This window comes from Engystomops pustulosus, chromosome 5 (genome assembly GCF_040894005.1).
Source record: "Engystomops pustulosus chromosome 5, aEngPut4.maternal, whole genome shotgun sequence".
NCBI lineage: Eukaryota > Metazoa > Chordata > Amphibia > Anura > Leptodactylidae > Engystomops > Engystomops pustulosus.
The window spans coordinates 129133786-129155453 of record NC_092415.1 but is presented as its reverse complement, the minus strand read 5'-3'; the positions used below and the strand labels follow the sequence as shown (position 1 = coordinate 129155453).

The following is a 21668-nucleotide window of genomic DNA, read 5'->3' as shown; positions in this document are numbered from 1 at the left end:
AAGTGATTGCTGGGGGAGCTGTATAAAGTGATTGTTGGGGAACTGTATATAGTGGTTGCTGGGGGAGCTGTATATAGTGGTTGCTGGGGGAGCTGTATATAGTGGTTGCTAAGGGAGCTGTATAAAGTGATTGCTGGGGGAGCTGTATAAAGTGATTGCTGGGGGAGCTGTATAAAGTGATTGTTGGGGAGCTGCATATAGTGGTTGCTGGGGGAGCTGTATATAGTGATTACTGGGGCTGCATATTGTGATTGCAAGGGGGGCTGCATATTGTGATTGCTAGGGGGGCTGTACACAGTGATTGTTGGGGGAGCTGTATATAGTGATTGCTGGGGGAGCTGTATATTGTGATTGCTGGGGGAGCTGTATATTGTGATTGCTGGGGGAGCTGTATATTGTGATTGCTAGGGGGCTGTACACAGTGATTGCTGGGGGAGCTGTATACAGTGATTGTTGGGGGAGCTGTATACAGTGATTGCTGGGGGAGCTGTATACAGTGATTTCTGGGAGAGCTGTATATAGTGGTTGCTGGGGGAGCTGTACATAGTGATTGCTCATGGAGCTGTACATAGTGATTGCTGGGGGAGCTGTATATAGTGATTGCTGGGGGAGCTGTATATAGTGATTACCGGGGAAGTTGTATATAGTGATTGCTGGGGGGGTTGTTTATAATGATTACTGTGGGGCTGTATATAGTGGTTGCTGGGAGATGTGTATAGTGATTGCTGTGGGAGCTGTATATAGTGATTGATGGGGAGCTGTATATAGTGATTGCTGGGGGAGCTGTATATTGTGATTGCTGGGGGAGCTGTATATTGTGATTGCTGGGGGAGCTGTATATTGTGATTGCTAGGGGGCTGTATACAGTGATTGCTGGGGGAGCTGTATACAGTGATTGTTGGGGGAGCTGTATACAGTGATTGCTGGGGGAGCTGTATACAGTGATTTCTGGGAGAGCTGTATATAGTGGTTACTGGGGGAGCTGTACATAGTGATTGCTCATGGAGTTGTACATAGTGATTGGTGGGGGAGCTGTATATAGTGATTGCTGGGGGAGCTGTATATAGTGATTACCGGGGAAGTTGTATATAGTGATTGCTGGGGGGGGCTGTTTATAATGATTACTGTGGGGCTGTATATAGTGGTTGCTGGGAGATGTGTATAGTGATTGCTGTGGGAGCTGTATATAGTGATTGCTGGGGAGCTGCATATAGTTATTGCTGGGAGAGCTGCATATAGTGATTGCTAGAGGGGCTGCAGTAGTTGCTGAGGAAGCTGTACATAGTGAGCTGTGTATAGTGGTTGCTCAGGGCGCTGTATATAGTGATTGCTGGGGGAGCTGTATAAAGTCATTGCTGGGGGAGCTGTATATAGTGGTTGCTGGGGGAGCTGTATATAGCGATTACTGGGGAGTTGTATATAGGGATTACTTTGGGCTATTTATAAAAAGCCAGAATAGCCAGGATAAATCAGCGGCATGTGCACAGGATTCAGGGAGCCAACTCTGGAGCGCGGAAAGTGAGTAAGTCTGCCGCACACACGGGGGCACAGGGAGGCACACAGGTGTGCCTGCTACCTTGGACTGGGGTTGCAGGAGCACCCATGACAATTGAAATGGTCTTTATATACAAATAAAGTGCATAGTTCCATATTGCTTTGTTATGAACAGTACGAGTGATGGCATAGTGCATAAGTTACAAAGTAAATCTCACCCATCGGCATGTTGACCTAACCCACGTCTCCTCCTATTCATTCATAAAGATAGATTACCTGTGTACAAGCCACCTGTAACAGCGCACCTAGTCTGACCTGAAACTGGAAATATGAAGGTGTTTCAGATACACAGTACTTGTGGTCATCTTGAATATGGGCAAACCTCTTAATAGAGGAACGGCCATATAGTGTTGCAAGGTAAGTATAAAAGAAATAATTAGTCTAGAATAGTTTAGTCGCTCACTGGAATGACAATCTTACCTCATATTACCACCAATAAAGGTCCACTAGTTTATAATAGGACTGCAGATTCAGGAGAGCTGAAAAACTAAATTTGAAAGGAGAAGGTAGGTATGTACAGGCGGTCCCCTACTTAAGAACACTCAACTTACATACGACCCCTAGTTACAAACGGACCACTGGATATTGGTAATTTATTGTACTTTAGTTCTAGGCTACAATAAACAGCTGTAACAGTTATCAGAGGTTTCTGTAATGAAGCTTTATTATTAATCCTGGTTCTAATGACAACCCAACGTTTTTAAAATCCAATTGTCACAGAGATCAAAAAAGTTCTGGCTGGGATTACAATGATAAAATATACAGTTCCGACTTACATACAAATTCAACTTAAGAACAAACCTACAGACCCTATCCTGTATGTAACCAGGGGACTGCCTGTAGATATATACAGAAGGTAGGTAGTTGGGCAATCTTTGGATTTAACTTCCCCAGAATGCAACCAACCTTGTACAGTCCTTTGGCATGGGATCTGGGAGTCCCCAGAGATAAAGGACTTTTGGAAATTTTTAAGCCAGTATATTGAAAAGGTGGGGCGTATACAACTACGTCTGTTACTGCTTATTATTTAATGACATACTCGGGGAAGAGGAAAAGACACGCGAGACTGGAATTTGGGGTCCCTCAAAGGCTTAGGCTCCCACATACAATTTTATTAGTGGAAAAGAGATGTATTCTCCAGAATTTGTTACTGAAAAAAACACCTGACATTACACAAATGGTAGAACAGCTAAAGCAGCTAAGGAATATAGATAAGTTATAGACAATGGGGGACATTTATCATAGGAGTGCCCCGGCCACATCCCTTCACTCCCCCTGGGGGGCAAATAATCGCAAGTATTAGCAATAAGCTAGCATTTGCGATTATTTCAGGGCCTCTGTGCCGTGGCGCAGAGGTCCTAGTAAATATTCCCCAATGCGTCTAAGAAAAAGGCTTTTTCCAGAAATAGTAGTAAAAAAATAAAACATATACATAAAACCACAATGGTTGAAATGAATAATTTTATTATGTAAATAGAATCTCCATTATAGATTAAAAATGACAAACAACATAGGAGCAACAGACAGACCTAAGATTACACATTGCCCGGTTGTAAACATAATAATACAGGTGTGCCCCTACAAGTAGTAAAGTGCTAAGTATAAATGGGATATTCATCATAAATCTCTGATTAAAGCATGGTACCTAAACCTTGGTACCCCTGTAGTTGGCAGGGATATCAGTAGATAATACAATAGTTCTGTGGCAGAGTAGCTGCCACTAAAACAGATTTTGGGCATTAAAGGTGTATTTTGCTTAGCAGATGGCAGAGCTGGGAAAGTTGGGTCTGTCTGATTAAGTTTAGTTAGCATCCAGCAGGAAGTCCTGCACAAGTACCTGGTGTAGACTTCCCTCAATAGCTGTAGCAATAGCAGAAAACTGAAAATGTGAGTTTTGGGGTGCCTAGCAGTAGGCCAGCACCTGGTGAGGTAAGGAAACTTGATGTATAGTTAGTGCCGGTGAGGCCTAGGCTTTAATTTTGCTGTTTTGTTTATTTTGTTTTACTGCTGAATAAAACTGGCTGAGGTCAGTTATATCCAAATCGCACATTGTGGGAAGTGAATTTACTGGTGTGCTGGTGAATTGTGCCCATCTGCCCCAGGTGACGACGATCCCGGACCTAATCCCTTACAGTAACCAAAAAACACACAACAGCAAGGGAACATAAATGAATAACATATACCTACCACATGCAATATGAACCAGCCCCAACACGCGTTTCACCAAGAGATAGCTTCGTCTGGGGGAAACATGTGTTGGGGCCGGTTCATATTGCATGTGGTCAGTATATATTATTCATTTTTGTTTCCTTGCTGTTGTGTGTTTTTTGGGTGCTATTGTATTATCTACTGATATCCCTGCCAACTACAGGGGTCCCAAGGGTTTAGGTACCATGCTCTATTTAGAGCTTTATGCTGAGGTTAATATTTATCTTGGACTGATTCTGGTCCCATTTATACTTAGCACTTTACTACTTGTAGGGGCACACCTGTATTATTATGTTTACACGCGGGCAAAGTGTAATCTTAGGTCTATCTGTTGCTCCTATGATGTTTGTCATTTTTAATCTAATCTATATAACAAAATTATTCATTTCAACCATTGTGCTTTTATGTATATGCAACACCCCTGCCAGTACATGGTCAGAGGGGTAGTTGCGAACAGTTCCCTTTACAGGTTAGGAGCTGACAGAGGGAGTCGCGAACCCTCCAGTAAGGTCCTAGACCTGGTCATCAGGGGTTAACAGCGGTGGATCCTGCCTGAACAGACGAGAGTTAACTATACTAAAGTTATTATCCAATTGTATTCCTTTATGTGTACTGGAGTGTGATTGGAGAGTGAGCCACCACCTGACCAGGGAATAACAAAATCCCTGGACAGAAAGGGGCAAGGTCTCTTGGTACCTAGGTCTCTTACCAGAGACACCTCTTGGAATCCAGCTCTCCTAGAGAGCACATCTTCTAAAACACACTGAGTGACCAGAGACAGTGCCTGTGCATCATTAGCACAGACACACAGAACTCCCAGGACAAAGCTGAAGCTTCCATACCTGGACACAACTACCTCCCAGCCTGCACCTACTACCAGGCTGGTGAATCTACTCCTGAGGAATACTCTCCTTGACCACTCCAATAATCCGGAATCTCCAACAATGCGGCATCTGTAACCAGATAGTTTGGCTCGTTGCCTGCAGTTGTTTGAATAAAGAACCGTGAGTTATTTTGCACAACGTGTTCTCCATCTGTTACCTGAATACGGCTGTAACAACAATGGCGCCCTATCCATTACCCAGGGACTCATACTACAGACATTAATGGGGTTGCCCAAGGGAGATTCAGTACATCAGCCTCTCCCTCTACCTTTTCTTGCACACAACCTGCCAGGCTGTAGGACAGCCCTCCGGTCCCCATACCAAGCACCGTGACATCAGCTTGCCCAGGTCGCAACCGCCAGCCACCCCTGTATTCTAGGCTAGGCCCCATTGGGGGATGTTGCATATATTACTTTTGATATATTTAGTAGCTGTTTTTGTTGTGCAGAGGTGATAGCAGATGGCCCAATACGCTCACCTCCAAAATTTTATTGGTGTAGCATCTCCTTAGAACTGAAATCATTAAGTACAAGCAATGGTATTGCAAAGAAGATGTCAGAGGAAGCTTGGGAGAGCTGAGGTTATGACAAAGGTGGCCTGGGAGGAATTAAACTAAAGTGATGTGCTATGTTGTACTATGATAATGTACCTGCTTTGACCTTGGAATGTATCTGAATTGTGTTGTAACAATTTTATTGGAAAACAAAATAAAATATTTTGGGAAAAAAGAAGCCAGGTAGATGGATCGGAAGGTAGATGATAGAGAGATACATAAGATAAATAGATACAGAAGGTAGGTAGACATACAGATACAGAAGGAGGGTAGATAATAATAACAATCTTTATTTATATAGTACCATCATATTCCAAAGCATTTTACGGATACAGAAGGTAGGTACCATATATATACTCGAGTATAAGCCGACCCGAGTATAAGCCGAGACCCCTAATTTTACCACAGAAAACTGGGAAAACCTATTGACTCTAGTATAAGCCGAGGGTGTAGTATACAGCCAGCCATCCCCCATGTAGTATACAGCCAGCCCCACGTAGCATACAGCCAGCCAGCCCCACGTAGCATACAGCCAGCCAGCCCCACGTAGCATACAGCCAGCCAGCCCCACGTAGCATACAGCCTGCCCCCATGTAGCATACAGCCTGCCCCCATGTAGTATATCCTGCCCCCATGTAGTATACAGCCTGCCCCATGTAATGACAGATAGATAGGTAGATAGATAGATTGGTTGGTAGATACTTCTGAGTTTGTTCTCCAGACTCAGATTTGCTGGAGGTATGTGTGTTCAAGCATGTTGTGATGTATATGGGCACACTGTATTTATTCCGGTGTGTGTTTTAACTAAGAGGTGACAGCAGGAGGCGGAGTAAATGTAAATGGAGGGGTTTTTTTAGCCTCACACATTAGTATACACCTACATGTGCTAGGTTTATTAGTGTGTTATTATGGTGTTCACACTATTTTTTTGTTTGTATGTATGTATGTATGTATGTATGTATGTAGTGGCCCACTGTACTTGGGTAGTTTGGCCAATTCCATTCTATAGGTTATTTTGTTCTATTTATTCCTTGGTGTTTGCTGTCATCTACTGCTCATTGTGGGTATTGCAGCTGTAATTTCCTATCTGCCTGAAGGGAAGGATTAAATAAAATCTACCATCAGTTATCATCATGATAGACCAGGGACATTTATTTATAGATCCAGGCACTGTGACTGTGTATCTTATATTTGTTATCCTTCATTTATTATGCAAAATATACAAAGCCATGTACTCACTGTATCTAAATAATGCAAATAATAATGTGAATTTCCACATATAGTAATATTTACTATATGTGGAAATTCACATTATTATTCGCATTATTTAAACACAGTGGGTACATGGCTTTGTGTATTTTGAATGTTTTTTGCTCTAATGGGACCAAGGATTATCAATAAAGCTTTATTACAGACACTTTACAGTTGATCGTTGCAGTCTGGGAGAGCATTCGGAGAGCTTCACCAGAGGTCGCACTAGGCAGGGAGGTCCATCTTTAACCAGGGGTATTCTGTAAGTCGGGTGTCCTTAAGTAGGGGACCGCTTGTACTTTTAGTATGTACTAACCCTTTACTAGGAAATGGAGCACCATGGATAGACTGTGTTGGACCATCTTTATATTTTTATGTGTAATCTTGAACGTAGGTAGGTTTATTCCTAAACCTGAGCTATTCATGTGGAGTCTGTAAACCACAGGCCTCTAGAGGGCTAGGGGAGTATAATGCTTTAAACCTAAACCTTGCACGCAAGAATAAGACCACAAAACAGCAGGCATACTTTGTATTTATGTATGTATGATTAGCCTAAGGGCATATTTTCAGGTCTTGTTGCAAGGACTGGATTACAAGACATGAGACCATGGTGGCTTATTTATCAGCTATCAACAACCCCAGGTTGTTTTCATGCTATATCAGAGAAGGCTTCTGGATTTACCATCTGGAGTCTCTCCAGCCACAGGGTCTGAACATTGATTTTGAGTTGAAGAGTTTTCTCCATTAGGCGATCGCATATGTGCTAATCGTTCATTTTGTTATTTAATAAAATAAAAAAAAAATTTTTTAAAACCTGACCGCTGATAGGTCCGCTGTTTTAGGGCATCTGATTGGTTGCAACTACATGCAGCATATTTTTAACTTCTCCTTCTAAATGAATATCTGTTTTTTTGGGGGGGGATAATTTAACCCTTGAGAGAAACTGTCTGCCTTCTGTGTATAGGTCCTTTTTGCATAGCAGTGCAATTGCTAATTGTGGACACATCGGCATTATGCACAGACTGTTTATCTACAAATCCTAAAAAAGGAATGTTTTTGTGCGAATATACGTATGTACAAACAGGGGGAATTGTTTTTTAATGTTCTTAATGCTTTTAATGTTTTTATGAAGTTTGTTCTAAACAGCATGTGTTGTACTTATGCAAATTTTTGGATTTAAAACACCTGTGATAGCGCTGAACACCCATGCCCCAGAAGATGCCTGGGTCGGGCGAGGTGTTTGGCGTTTTTTACACTGTTACATGCGCGCTTTTTAACTCCACTTTGTGAGTATATACAATAAAATATCCTTCTTGAACCTTGGGATTCTGCACTATTTGTTCGTTTATCTGCTGGCACAGGACTAATAGTGCACCACGGACACGCGAGTGGTTCAGGGGTGCATTGGAATCCAGTGTTCAGGAGAACGAAGAAAAGGCAGGAGAAACCTAGGAGATCCTCAATTTCTAACTGAAGGGAAGGTGGTGAGATTACCTACTGAATGTGAATTGTGACTTAGAAGAGTTGAGCACTGACCTTTTTTATCTGTTTTCATGCTATACCTGGCAACCGCGCCACCTCTCTAATTTTAACCTCTTAGCACTCAGCGTCCGATATATCAGGTGCGAGTGCTAATTGCATTTAGACTGTGTTGGACCATCTAAATGGGAGAACCTGCATCATGATTTTTGTGGTGTTTGTCTTCTGTGGCAGGAGCTGGGCACAATATGACATAATGGATAATTTGTACTATGCACTATTCTTGGGGTCCACCAATGGGGTTAAAATGCTCACTACATCCCTAGATTTATTCTTGGAGGTGTTTAGTTTTCAAATTGGGTCACTTCTCAGGGCTTTCTACTGTACTGATCCCTAAGGGCATCTACAAATGTTCTATGATGTGAAAAAATTAAATGTCTGTGCTCCAAATGCCATTCTCATCCGAGCCCTGTCTCCATCTTGTAGCCTTTTGCCACACATGGGGTATTGCCATGTGTAATAACCCGCAGAATGATTTTTGGGGTGTTTATCCACAGTGGCATGAGTTGGGCTGATTTCATTTGTCACTACAATGGCACATTTGAGAAAATAATGCAATTTTCACACTGCCCCATTCATTTTGTATTACATTTGGGTCAGCATCTCAGGGGTTAAAATGTTCATACAACTCTAGATGAATTCTTTGAAGGGTGCCCTTTCCTAAAACGGGGTCACTACTTGGGTGTTTCTATTGCACTGGTACCTAAGGGGCACCCCAACACCAGTCTAATGAAAAGGGTGCTCCAAAAGCTAAATTTCACTCCTTCTCTTCTCATCCCTGTCATTTATTGGCACATGTGTGGTATTGCCGTACTCTGAACAACCTCAAGAATGATTTTTGGGGTGTTTGTCTAAAGTGGCATGGGTTGGGCACAATATATTAAAATTAAATTTTTTAGATAAAAACGCAATTTTTACTCTGCACCATTTACTTTGCATTAGACTTTGACCAGCATGTTGGAGGTTAAAATGCTCTCCACAACCCCAGATACATTCTTTGAGGAGTTTAGTTTCCTAAATGGTGACATCTTTGGGAGTTTTCTATTGTACTGTTAATTCAGGGGCTCTGCAAGTACACTGTGTGCACCACAAAACATTAGCAGTCAAATTGGCCTGCCAAAATCCCAATGGTACAAACTCTGTTCTGGACATCGCTGTGCGACGAAACAGTAGTTGACATCCACATAGTGGATGGTGCAGCCTGTATATCAGTCCCCATTACGTTCGTACAAATGAGCGCTAAAGGTGACCGATGCGGTATAGGACCATCAGTTGTAATTTTCACCTACTATTAGTTGGTCTACTTGGCTACATCACAATATTGAATTTTCTGGCAAACGGGCTATTTCCTGCAAAGCCACAACCCATTTTACATTTGTGGTGCAAATTACCCCAGTATTCTGACAAAGACAGATTAATACATATTCACTAATGCATTTTACACGGGACTGCTTGATGAGTGGAATGAAAGAAAAGTGAGCAGTGTTACATGGGCCTGCAAGGGGCTCAGGAGTGATGCCTTTTTTCTTACTATATATGTTGATGCATTTAAATGGGGTTGTAATTTGAAATACATGACTTCCTCTTTACATACTGTAAATAGCACCACCCCTGACCAAAGGTAGCGTGTGTAATTGCAGCTTAACTTAACACTCATTTTTATACAGCTGAAGCCAATACCAGCTCCAACTATAGTCAGTTGTGGTGCTGCATGGCACTGTATGTTGAAGGGGAGTAAGGTATTTTACATGGAGGGGACTGGATGGTGATCATTATGAGCAAACAGTACATGTCTGGTCATACTGCTATAATTTATCATCGCTTGAAGAGACTGGTGAACACTTGTCATCCATATGATAATAAATATTAGTTTGATGAAGTCATTGCTGTTGCACACAAATATGTACACACTAAATGTATAGCCTCTTACCTACACACCTGTGCACATGGATGATATATTCCCTATATACATTTAGCACATGCATGACCTCTTGCCTATATGTATGTATCAAAGGATCATATTCCTGAAATACCTTATTAACATCTTCCACTTTGGAAGTCACTACAATGAGGGAGATTTATCAAGCTGTCTTGATAAGCTTTATCACCAGAATTATGGAGTAATCTTCACCAAAACTTTCTTAAGGCGGTTTCCCATGAACTAAATTTAGGCCCTATCCATGGGATAAGGCCTAACTTTCTGAGACACCCACAGATCGTGAAAACGAGGGGTCCGACCCCCGTTGCTCCGTCAGACTAATGGAGCAGGGGGAGATAGGACACTGCCAGCAGAGTAACAACAGTTTGGACCAAACTGTGATTGAATCACTCTACAAACATGCAATGTGAGATCATTCCAGCACTGAAGTAGGCAAGCAAAGTTGTGAGCAATTCCCTCACCACTAGCAAGCCGGCAGGTGTGATGATATGATGTCATCCCACTTCAGAGCCAACTTCACAGTAGCTTAATTACAATTAAATGTTTATTTGGATCTTTGCTTTTCTACTTTATGTCCAAAATTAACTAATACATGTATTTAAATGACGCACAAGTGCTCTGTGTTGTAACCAGATTCCCTGTTCATTTTGCACTCACTGTCCCCTGCCGTCTGTCTGCTAAAATCATGTGGCAGATATTGATACTTGTTGCTGCTCAGAATAACAGCAAAATACAGAGATTCTTTCAGTGCCCTCCAAAAATATATATAGAAAACAAGCTTGTAGGGGTACAAAGGAGGAATATGGTATTACAATTTAACTTTTAAATCATTACCTAAAATACAATACAACTAGATAAATTTGTATCCGACAACCTATAAGGCCAGTGTAAATGCAGAAGTGGGAGTAAAATAACTGTACCAAGCATAAACTTCTCTTTCCCTATGTACACCCCTTTTACTCCCGCCCTAACAAGGGCAGTCCACATCTGTCCCTGTCAAAAAAATATAACGCATGCCCCCTGTCGGCGTCGCCTTCCCTGACGCGTTTCGTCTCCCGACTCATCAGAGGGATAGTTATTGGAATTCGCCGTCCTTTAATCTGGTTGGCGTTACAACATAGCATAAAGTGGTATGCAGGTAGAGTGAAGTTCACTGTGCGTCAGACGTCACCGGTAAGGAGAAACTGCATCTCCTGTCCATGTGGTGGACTCAGAGATCTAGTGTGCAGGCTGGCCGTATGTGTCGCGCCAGTCAACAAGCACTTCCGCCTATTTAAATCATCAAGCCCGTGATTGGGCACACCTCCTTAGCCATACCTTCCTATAGGCCAGTCCCGCCACGCCGCATCCGAGCGCGGTAGACCGTGAAGAAAACACCTGTGGTAGCGGACCGCAGTGTAAACAGTCTGGCTCTCGGCGCAGCGGAGGTGCGCATGCGTGGATACCACGGGATGATCCTGTAGATGCCTAGGAGACGCTAATGAAGCCATCCCCTTCTGGGCAATTAAAGCAGTAACCGGTAAGACAGGACAAATCAGCAGGCAAACAAAAAACAATAGTAGATAATCAATATCCTGAGGCACCCCTCAGTTCATAGCAGTAAATGAAGTGGATACCCTAGTGTCAGATGGGTAAAATACAGAGGTTTTACAACCTACCTAAAGGATGAATGGTTGTGTCATGCAGTATCAGTGTACCGCCGACCGCTCAGAATGATCCCCAGAATCGCAGGTATCATTCGGTAGACTGCATAAATGCCAAGCAACACTTAAACCGCAGACAATTATACAGAGTTTAGGCGTTCCCGGACTCTCCGATATCGCTTATTCAGACATTAACAATGACTGACGGCATTTTTTCACAAGAGATATCCTCTACACAAACTTTTTTTATATCATAGAAACGACATATATGTCAATTGGTCGTTGAGACCCCTGGGTGCGGTGGTGTCCAGTTTAAAGATCCACCTTGCCTCTTTCTGGAGGATGATCCCATCTCAGTTGCCACCCTGCTCCGGGTATGGGATCCTGTCAATTTCCATGAACCATAACACCGTCGCATCACCTTTGTGATGAATCCACACGTGATTGGGTATTGGTTTATCTTTTTTATGGGTGATGTCCCCGAGGTGTTCCCCGATTCTTCTGCGCAGCTCCCTGAACGTCTGATAAACCAATGGTAAATTAGACGTTTATGCTCGGTACAGTTATTTTACTACCACTTCTGCATGTACACTGGCCCTATAGGTTGTCAGATACAACTTTGGGCAGGAATTTATCTAGTTGTATTGTATTTTAAGTAATGAATTAAAGGTTAAATTTGAATACCCTATTCCTCCTTTGTACCCCTACAAGCTTGCAATAGAAGCAGACATGTGAGTTACAAGTGCTTCATTTAACTTCATTTACTTGTGCTATTGTAATCATAAAAGTTTATTTTATGCATATGATTATTCCTGTCTGGACACAGTACAGGAAGCTCTGCATAATGTGTTCGCCAGTATGCACCTAGCTTTCCCAAGGCCCTGAATATTATAATAGTTTTTTAGAGAAAAACCACTCTGATCAGGGATTGAACAAGATATGTTTCTGCATCAGTGTAGCTACAGCATTTTCAAGGTATGTTTGTTTCACAATGCATAAAAACAAATGGTAGATTTCCTTTAAGCATCAACAAGAAAAGGTGTGGCGGGCATAAAATTTGTGAAAAAACAATAGTGCGGATATATGTAGCAGTAAAATTACTATAAATCAGATAAATAACTGTGGAAAATTAAAGTGCATGTTCACATGCCAGAAGTATCACAGGCAAAATGAGTGAGCTTGAGGCTCTGGTATTAGAGGAACAGTTAGATGTTGTTGGTGTAGTGGAGGCATGGCTCGATGCAGCACATGATTGGGGTGTTAATATTCAAGGTTTTGCCCTGTCTTTCGGAAAGAAAGGGCAAATAGAAGGGGAGGTGGTGTATGTCTGTATGTCAGAAGAGACTTAAAAGCGATTGTGAATGAGACAGTGGTCTCAGAAGAGTGTGAGGGGGCTGAAACTTTGTGGGTTGATATTCAAAGCCAGAAGAGCTTTGAGAAAATTATTTTTGGTGTAATTTATAGACCCCCTAACATCTCTGAGTAAATAGAGGGTCACCTATATAAACAGATGGAGCAGGCTGCACAGGAGGGGACCGTAGTGATAATGGAAGACTTTAACTTTCCAAATATAAATTGGGGTCAGGGCTTTTCTTCATCTGTGAAGGGGAGACATTTTATCAGCTTTCTGCAGGATCATTTTATGATGCAGCTTGTAGAAGTTCACACAAGAGGTGACGCATTTTTGGACCTTGTGATTTCTAACAATGAGGAGATTGTCCAAAATGTCAATGTCTGGGAAACACTTGGAAACAGCGATCATAATATAATTATTTTCCTCTTTAACTGTAAAAAGCAAAAACACATGGAAAAATCAAAAACATTTTATTTTAAGAGGGCTAATTTCCAGAAATTCAGGGCTGCAATACAGGATATAGACTGGGATGAGATTCTGTCAAATGATGATACTAATGTTAAATGGGTCACTGTACTTCTAAATTTATTCCAATAGGTAACAAGTATAGACGGGCTAGATTACACCCGGTGTCGCGTACACCTACTGTTAAAAGGGCAATTAATGATAAAAAGGGGGCATTTAAAAAATATAAATCTGATGTGTCACCTGAGGCAAATGAGATTCAATGTGGATAAATGTAAGGTTATGCACCTGGGGGCTAATAATGCACATGCAACATATGTCCTTGGGGGAGTAAATCTGGAAGTGGAGAAGGACCTGGTTGTACTAGTAGATCATAAATGCAATGTCAATCAGCTGCCTCTAAAGCCAGCAAGTTCTTGTCATGTATCAAAAGTGGTATGGGATAGGGATGTAATATTACCACTGTGCAAGGCATTGGTTCGGCCTCACCAGAAGTATGCTGTTGAGTTCTGGGCACCGGTCCATAGAAAGGATGCACTGGAGCTGGAGAAGGTTCAAGGAAGAGCCACAAAAATGATAAGGGGCGTGGAGGGTCTCAGTTATGAGGAAACATTAAAACAACTAGATTTTTTTAGTCTGGAAAAGGGGACATGATTAATTTACACAAATATATGAATGGTCCATACAAAAAATATGGTGGTAAGTTGTTTCAGATTAAATCAAATCAAAAGACGAGGGGGCACTGTCTCCATCTGGGGAAATCAAGGTTTAATCACCAGAAGTGGCAGGGTTTTTTTTACTATGAGAACTGTCAATCTGTGGAATAGCCTGCCTCAGGCGCTGATCACAGAAGGGACAGCAGAGAGCTTCAAGAAGGGTCTAGATGCCTTTTTACACCTAAATAACATTGATGGGTATGTTATATAGAATTGTTTCCCCTAAATCCCTCCCTCATCCAATCCCTTTCCTTCTTTGGTTGAACTTGATGGACAGGTGTCTTTTTTCATCCGTATAAACTACAGGGGAAATTTATCATTAGTCCTATGTAGCTTCTATAATTGTTGCAAATTTTTGCGCAAACATCGTATTTGTGAAAAAAAAAACACATCTATAAAGTCATGCACCACAGATATATATATATCAACTTACTTGAGTGTGCAACACCAGATTTATCAATTGAGAATTTTCACGCAAATTTAATTGCAAAACTACACCACATAGGAGGTGGTATATTTGGGTCCATTGCTACTACGGGGGGAGATTTATCAATTTATTTTGGGTGGGTTGGTGGGGGCTTTTTCTTATACATTTTTACTTTACTGCACATTACTTGCTCATATTTTTGCAGGGAATTCTTTGGTGCTGTTGTCTTCCCACCTCAAGCTTGGTTTTCTCCTTTACCCTGCATCTATCTTCCCATCTGTTTTTTTTCTTTTTGTTCGCCTGATTTATTTTTAGCATTTTTCTAAACTTGCGCTTATTCATGATTTCTGGTGCAAGTTCTGCATGAATCTTTGGGCGGCTGGCTGGCCATGTTGTTGTGAAGAGCTTCTGTGTTTTTCATCACTTGTCTCTGTAATCTCCTTCCTGTCCCCTCACCGGTCCTCCATGAATTCTTCTTCCTGCACTCTCTGCTCATCTCCGAGATGCACCCCACCCTGGATTTTATGTCTCCATACACCTCAAATGTATCTGTTCCTACCAACTTTTTTTTTCCTTTATAGTTCTGGTTAACCCCGTTTACCTGCTGAAAACATTACCTAGACAACAAGCATGTCCTCCCCCCTAGACAACAAGCATATCCCCCTCCCCCTTGACAACGAGCATGTCTCCCTCCCCTTGGCAATGAACATGGACCGTGCCTGCTGGGAAGTACTTCAGATTCAAAGGATTACATTGATGACCAGCATTTTATTAACAAATAAAATGGTCAACAAGAGTGTGTCTGCGTTTTTGTTTCAATAAAATCTTCTATTTGTTAATTTGTTTTCTTCACAACACTCTTCATAGTTTGCCATAGTAGTGGTGCTGTCTAGTTGACGCTGCTCTTTACTAAGGGCTGGTCTTAGTGTTCCAGCGCAAGAATAACAGCACGAGTAGCCCCACTGCCTGACCATCTATAGAAGGTAAGGGACTGGTTTGCACCCACCCCTGGTGGCGGTGGGTACTGGGGTAATGGTATTGGCATTAGTGTGAATTTGCCAAAAAAAAAGATGAACACCAAGGCCAGCCCATAGTAATGAGCAACGTCAACTACACAGCACCACTACCATGGTAAACTACGAAGAGTGTTGCAAAGAAAATATTGAATATTTTATTGAAACAAAAACGCAGACACACCCTCGTTGTCCATTTTATTTGTTAATAAAATGCTAGTCATCAACGTAATCCTTTCACTCCGAAGTAGTCCACAGCAGGCATGGTCCTGTAGGACAAAAGAAAACAAACACACACAAAAAAATTGCTTGTTGCCATAGGGGGAGGGCAACATGCTCGTTGCCATAGGGGGAGGGCAACATGCTCGTTGCCATAGGGGGAGGGCAACATGCTCGTTGCCATAGGGGGAGGGCAACATGCTCGTTGCCATAGGGGGAGGGCAACATGCTCGTTGCCAAGGGGGAGGGCAACATGCTCGTTGCCAAGGGGGAGGGCAACATGCTCGTTGCCAAGGGGGAGGGCAACATGCTCGTTGCCAAGGGGGAGAGGACAAGCTCACTGCCAAGGGGGAGAGGACAAGCTCACTGCCAAGGGGGAGAGGACATGCTTACAGCCGAGGGGGAGGGGAGCATACTCGTTGCCAAGAGGGTGGGGGACATACTCGTTGCCAAGAGGGAGGGGGACATGCTCATTGTCTAGGTAATGTTTACAAGACTTGTCCTACACATCCCTTGCACCACACAGTACTATCCACACAAAAACAACATGTAGTTAGAGTTGCTGGAGTTAGACAGCCGGCCAAAGCTCTGTGAGCTGTTTAGAGTAACTATAGTTTAGCGCCAACATAAGCAAAAAATTTTAAAAAAGGCTGAAAATAAATCAGGTGAACACAAGCAAAAAAACAACAGACGGGAAAATAGATGCAGCGGAATGGAGAAAAACAAATTTGAGGCTGAAAAATTGCTCAATTTTAACCGGTTAAGGACCGGGCCCTTTCCTGTTTTTTCATGTCCATTTTTCACTCCCCACCTTCAAAAATCTATAACTTTTTTATTTTTACACGTAAAGAGCTGTGTGACGGCTTGTTTTCTGCGTAACAAATTGCACTTCATAATGATGGTATTAAATATTCCATGCCATGTACTCGGAAGCGGGAAAAAAATTCCAAATGCAATGAAAATGGTGAAAAAACACATTTGCGCCATTTTCTTGTGGGCTTGGATATTACGTATTTCACTGAGCGCCCCAAATGACATGTCTACTTTATTCTTTGGGTCGGTACGATTAAGGGGATACCAAATTTGTATAGGTTTTATAATGTTTTCATACATTTACAAAAATTAAAACCTCCTGTACAAAAAAAATTTTTTTGATTTTGCCAACTTCTGGCGCTAATAACTTTTTTATACTTTGGTGTACGGAGCTGTGCGTGGTGTCATTTTTTGCGAAATTTGATAATATTTTCAATGATATCATTTTTAGGACTGTACGACCTTTTGATCACTTTTTATAGATTTTTTTAGATTTTTCAAAATGGCAAAAAAGTGCCATTTTCGACTTTGGGCGCTATTTTCCGTTACGGGGTTAAACGCATTGAAAAACCGTTATCATATTTTGATAGATCGGGCATTTTCGGACGCGTCGATATCTAATGTGTTTATGATTTTTACTGTTTATTTATATTTATGTCAGTTCTAGGGAAAGGGGGGTGATTTGAAATTTTAGGTTTTTTTAATTATAATTTTTTTTTTTAAACTTTTTTTTATTTTTATTTATACTATTTTTCAGACTCCCTAGGGTACTTTAACCCTAGGTTGTCTGATCGATCCTATCATATACTGCCATACTACAGTATGGCAGTATATGGGGATTTTCTTCCTCATTCATTACAATGTGCTATCAGCACATTGTAATGAAGGGGTTAAAACGAAATAGCCTCGGGTCTTCGGAAGACCCGAGGCTACCATGGAGACGGATCGCCGCCCCCCGATGACGTCACGGGGAGCGGCGATCCCAGGTAAGATGGCGGCGCCCATGCGCCGCTATCTGTTTGAGGCTGCCGGCAGCTTTGCCGGCAGCCCACGCTGTAAAAACACCCGCGATCGGTGCTAGCACCGATCGCGGATGTTACCGGTAAGCCTTTGCTGCAATATGCAGCAAAGACTTACCGGCTATGGAGAGGGCTCAGCCCGTGAGCCCTCTCCATGCAGCGCGACCCGACCGCCGCCGTGAATACACGGCGGGCGGTCGCGAACCGGTTAAAGTTTCTGCTCAATTTTAATTACATTTTTTCGCCCATTTGCTCAGGTTTTGAGGTATCTGCGAATTTCCTGTGCAAAATCATTGCAAAAAGGCAGAAATTGAGCAGCTGTTACACATACGTGTGGCTGGTACAGTCTATTCACACACAGCAAACACAGTCACATCAGAAGGCATTTAACACTGCACATACACCAGACTATAAATCTGACTGTTGTAAACCTGTCAGTCTAAGCCTACATTCACACTAACGTATGGAGGACGTATATACGGCCGATATACGTCTTCCATACACGTCAATGGGCGCACGGCGCCCTACAGGAGCGGTACGGTGCAGCACACGTGCAGCACAGTACCGCTCCGTACCCGGAAAAAGATAGGACCTGTCCTATCTTTTCCTGTAATACGGCGCCGTGCGCCATGTATCTCTGTGGAGAGGGGTGGGGGTGAGCTGCGCTCACCTCCTCCTCCTCTCCCCATGCACTGCCGTTGCCCGTTACGGTACGGTACGGGCGGGCAACGGCAGTGTGAATGTAGCCTAACACCTACATAAACATCTGCGCAAAATCCTGATGTTCCTAATGATAAAGCTCCCTCTATGAGCACATTTTCATTAGTTTTCTGTCATACAATTATATTATTATTTTGAACATTAAATTTGTCTTTTTAATTCAGTTAACTTTTATAGTGCAAGGTGCAAAAACCCACGTGAGATCTAATCCAGGGGTTCTCAACCTTTCTCATGCTGTGACCCCACAATACAGCTCCTCATGTTGCGGTGACCCCAAACCATGTACAAGAATATTGTATTTGTGCCAAAAAATGCAATAAAATCGTGGCTCCGATGGCTTTAGGTGACCCCTGTGTTTTGGTCGTTCGACCCCCACCGGGGTCGCGACCCACAGGTTGAGAACCACTGATCTAATCTATCAAACTGAATGTTTCACATCTCATTCTCTATATCCTTTTGCCTTTTCTCCTGAACAATATTTCCACAAAGTTATGAAAAAATAGCTTTTTCAGACTATCATATTTTTGCTTATTTGCTTTTAATACATAAAATTCAAAAATGTGAAATGTCAAAAGCTCCATATGCTGTACCTGTTCATCAACCAAAACAAATATAGTTTTGTCTATTTAAAAGATTTAAAAATAATTTTAAATACTTATTTTCTCAAAATATCTGCTTGCTTTAAAATAAGATTTTACTTATACAAGTGGTTTAAATATATTCATAATCAAGCTTCAGATTCATGGGAAACTGTGTTACAGTTCTAATATGCAACCATGTACATCATATGCCACATGGCTCATTTTATTGCAGTGAAGTAATTCTGACTAATTGGGTTAAACAGGTTTGTTTTAAATTCTGATATTTAAATTCTGAGTCGGGAAATAATATATATATTTAAAGATATTTGGCATTTAAAATATACAGGCCAAAAGACTTGTAACTATAAAAGATAAAATATCTTAAAATACTTACCAAGTTTTCCAATGCAAGCCACCAAAATCCATAATGTTATTATGTAAGGAATGTGCACGTTCTCCCATTCAAAGGTAACAATTTCAAACATTTTTCTTATACTTGAGTGTCCTGTGTTTGAAATAATATAAAAAGTTTTAGTGTCCCGTTTGACAAAAGCAGAAAATCAACTTCAAAAATGTAATATCTGCTGTTTCAAGATGGATTATGCCAAAATACTTCCATTTCTGTCGACATCATTATTAATGTTATCCACTTCCTTATAACAGTAAGACTGCATGACAAAGTGGGTAGAGACAAGTATGTATTATTCATGGATCAATAATTGCATTTTAAAATGTAATACGTCTCAACTGATAGTTTTATGAGCTCATAAAAAAATGTAATTACAGAAAGCTGTTAAAACATAAAGAATGCGGTGTTAACATTCTTACTAATTTAGCTTACTTAAGGCTGCACTAATATCTGCGTGATATCAGATTGGCTCCAGTCATTTGAAAGCTTTGATAGAGTATGTTTTGTTATAAATATGCATTCTTACTAGTCATTTTACAGATGTATAAATGAAATCATAGCTTTTACTGGTACTTGCATGTGGATTTCAAATGGTAGCATTGAAAACATCATCAAAAATCACAAAAAAATGACACCACCCACAGCTCCGTACACTGAAGCAAGAAAAAAAAAATGTTGTACGGGAGGTATTAGTTTTTGTAAATATATCAAAACATTATAAAACCTATATAAATTTGGTATCCCAGTGATCTTACCGACCCAATGAATAAAGTAGAGATGACATTTGAGGCGCAAAGGGAAAGCTGTAAAATCCAAGCTCACAAGAAAACGGCGCAAATGCATTTTTTCACCAATTTCATTGAATTTGGATTTTTTTCTGCTTCCCAGTACATGGATATGCATAAAAGAAGCCCTTACTCAGCTCTCTATATGGAAAATAAAAAAAAGTCTTGGCTTTCTGTTTATTTGAATCTGGCTGAATCAGAGCCACTCCGGGATTTGGCATTATGCCCTCAGAAACACTCAACCACACTTGCCGTCTTATCCACACCACCCCTCATGTTGTCTGCTATTGACTGCAACTGTGCAGATTGACAGCCACAGCAATTGCATTGGAGGTGTACAGTGTGCATGCTTGAGTAAGCCTGTGAGCCACTTTCTTGTGAATGTGCACTATGCCCTCTAATATGCTGCCATACTAGAACATAAAAGGATATTCTCATTTCAGCAAATACTGTTTATACTCGGGTATAAGCTGATCCAAGTATAAGCCGAGGTACCTAATTTTAGGACAAAAAACTAGGGAAAGCTATTGACTTGAATAGAATGTTGGGAAATGCTTTACTCACAGCACCCAGCTAGTATAAAGCTGATCAACTACTGCCTCCATACCAGTATATAGCCTGCCACCCCTGCCCCCCAGCATATAGCTTGCCAGCCCCTGCAGTATATAGTTAGCCAGCCCTCCCCCCAGTATATAGTCTGCCAGCCTCTGCCCCGCTAGTATATAGCCTACCAGCACCTGCAGTGTATAGCCAGCACCCTCAGTATAGAGCCTACCAGCCCCTGTAGTATATAGCCAGCCAGCCCCCCAATATATTGCCTGCCAGCCCCTGCCCCCCAGTATATAGCCTGCTAGCCCCTGTATTATATAGCCTGTCAGACCCTGCAGTATATAGCATGCCCACCCCCATTGTATATAGCCTGCCAGCCCTTGCAGCCTATAGCCAGCCCATGCCCCCGAGTATATAGCCAGCCATCCCTGCCCCTGTGTATGCCAAGCCTTTAATAAAAAAAATTAACACTGTACTCACCTTTCCTACACCCCCCACAGGTCCTCTTCATGCTTCCGATGCTACGGTACCTCTTCAGGTCCTTCGCATCCTCTTTGGTTCCCCTGAGGAGCATCAGAAGCAAGAAAAGAAAGGAGGGCATCAGAAAAGTGAGTACAGTGTTAATTTTTTAATAGACTTGAGTATATACTTTAAATATTTTTTACAATATACTTTCTGTATCAATTCTTAAGGGTTTTGTAGATCTCTGCTTGCTGTCATTCAATGGCCAACTGCTATGGAAACATCTACAATAAGGCCTCCCTTCATAGAAAATATGCCCCTTAAGTAAAAATACCTGCAATGCTTATTACAAAAATATAAACCTGACAAGAATGTAGCAAACACATAAATATATTGCAGCAATGAATATACCAAGCACATGGATACCAATGATAAGGCCACACATACCGGTATGAATATTTACCAGCAATGAATAAATAGCACATAATAATATCCTGCACTTATAAATGTAGACCAAAAATGTATTTACTACATACGGCAATAAATAGTAAATATATAGTATATG

At 41.6% G+C, this 21668-nt stretch overlaps 1 protein-coding gene across 4 annotated transcripts in view; it reads right to left on the bottom strand.

Moving 5' to 3' along the window:
- Positions 1-21668, bottom strand: part of SLC9A3 (solute carrier family 9 member A3) — a 245734-nt gene that overhangs the window by 181346 nt on the left and 42720 nt on the right. For 2 of the 4 annotated variants that reach the window (XM_072153018.1, XM_072153019.1), the window contains 2 exons: positions 21122-21204; positions 19293-19403 (listed from right to left, as the gene is read on the bottom strand). In XM_072153018.1, the coding sequence (XP_072009119.1) occupies positions 19293-19403; positions 21122-21152 (142 nt within the window). In that variant the 5' untranslated portion in view covers positions 21153-21204. Of the gene's footprint in view, positions 1-19292; positions 19522-21121; positions 21205-21668 lie in introns of those variants that run through there. The other 2 variants (XM_072153021.1, XM_072153020.1) reach the window with 2 other exon arrangements.